The sequence below is a fragment of the Laccaria bicolor genome, genomic scaffold (assembly GCF_000143565.1).
Source record: "Laccaria bicolor S238N-H82 LACBIscaffold_406 genomic scaffold, whole genome shotgun sequence".
Taxonomy (NCBI): Eukaryota; Fungi; Basidiomycota; class Agaricomycetes; order Agaricales; family Hydnangiaceae; genus Laccaria; species Laccaria bicolor.
Window position 1 is genome coordinate 3,673 of NW_001890257.1, and position 1,822 is coordinate 5,494.

A 1,822-nucleotide genomic window follows, 5' to 3' on the forward strand; every position below is an offset into this window, starting at 1 on the left:
CATTGTTTCTGTTGCTACCCAACCTAAATATCAATTGTTCTCAAAAGCATTTCTCTGAAACTGAAAATAAATACTCTCAAGATGGCCAAGGCATGCTAATACACACCCCCAACACTCTCTGTGATCAAGGCTCAGTTACAGCAGCATTATACAAGGAGAAAGACCTCAGATGATGATATATAAATAACTTTAGTTTCAATATACTCAATTTAGATAATATATGAATGACTTTTGTTTTAATATGAATTCTCCTGAATTTTCGCTTTCTAACACAATTTTTTTCATAAAGAACGGACAGGAAATGAACGAGATACACTCATTTATATAGCTGCTTGGTCACCCAGGCTGTTTACCCACGGATATATCCGTACTGTGCCTTATCTGATCCGTGGGTGGGAAAATCCGTGGATCGGGTACGGTTAATACCCGGGTATATCCATGACAGTCCCTACATGGGGCGCCGGGGCTGTTCCAGTTTCGCTCGCGAGTGCAGGGACTTTCCATCTCATTTCGCGACACTTCTGGAGATATGGATCCTTGTGGCGGCTTAGGAGGTGGTTGCGCAATGGACCATTTGAGGTGCTCGCTGAGAAGCTGCCTGCACCCTGGCGCAAGTCTATCCCATTCGCCCTACATAACAATCCTTGTCAGTACAATGTATAAAATTATCGAGGACCACATACCTGCATAGCTTACATAGAGTTCTGCTTACTGGAGGCGCCTTGGATCCGCGTTCAAAGAAAAAATCAATATCTGGGGCTGTTCGGCTCTGTGAGGGTTCTGAGGCTCGCTCAGAAGGCGTGACAGGTCTGGTGGAGGCAGCAGAGCCAGCTACAGGCTCGACACTCGCGGGAGAGATCGGTCGTTGTACATCTTCATCAGCAGAATGTTCATCCAAAGGAGTGAAGTCGAATTCTTCTCCAGAACCGGGATCGTCACGAAAGTTGACTGGCACTGCTCTACGGCCAGCTGTACGAGGAGGTGCTGGCTGCTGTGTCGGTTTTCTGCCTCTACCTCGGGCCATTACGAAGCTGGGCGATTTACAGAGATAGAGACATTGTTTCGTATTTTATACAGAACCATAGCACCTCACATGCCGTTAGCGCGTGTTTCTATCGTAATTAATGTAACAGTTGATTCAATCAAATGTCTCATCTACTAAGACGTTACAGATAACTAACTTGAGGCTTTACAGCCTAAAATGTCGAACCTAGTACACCCGTCTCAATTGGGGAGCTGTTAAGGAGTGGCTTCATCCAGCTCAGCAGGGTTCTTGTCGTTATCGGTGAAATCCTTTACATGAATGTTAGTACCACGGAAATAATTTGAGGCATGATCGACATACTGAATCTATCATCCTCTGATCCTACACCCACATTGTCGTCGCATTGTCCACACCAGCCTCAATTGAGAAACTTGCGAAGGGCACGAGGAATCTGGCGAGAAAGCGAAATGAACACGAAATGAACACGAAATTAATAGCAGTGGAGTAAGGCTGACCTTTATCCATCATGAAGAACACAAGAGAAGGCTTCTTCGGCGTGATCGATAGACCCATAGCAATCATAGAGTATTCCAATCCCATACCAAGGCTTTGGGTCAACGGATGAATGCGCGTTATCCACCAGGCATCGTGCATCCAGGCACATTATCAATCGCATATCTGGGTGTGTCACCCATCGCGTGTCCGGGCGCATTATCCATCATGCGTCCAGACGCATTAACGATTGTGCGTTCAGGCACATCGTATATCTGACCGTGTTTCGCTATCCATCGTGTATCCACGCACACTAACCCAGATGTTTTATCATGGCTTGTACTT

General features: G+C 46.0%; 1 protein-coding gene across 1 annotated transcript; it reads right to left on the reverse strand.

The window, feature by feature from the left end:
• Positions 1–419: 419 nt before the first annotated feature.
• Positions 420–1,024, reverse strand: LACBIDRAFT_336199 (uncharacterized protein; the record flags this gene model as incomplete). Its single annotated transcript, XM_001891132.1, has 2 exons — positions 420–630; positions 684–1,024. The coding sequence occupies 2 exons, from the start codon at positions 1,022–1,024 to the stop codon at positions 420–422; spliced, it is 552 nt and encodes a 183-aa protein (XP_001891167.1).
• Between the last annotated feature and the right edge of the window lie 798 nt (positions 1,025–1,822).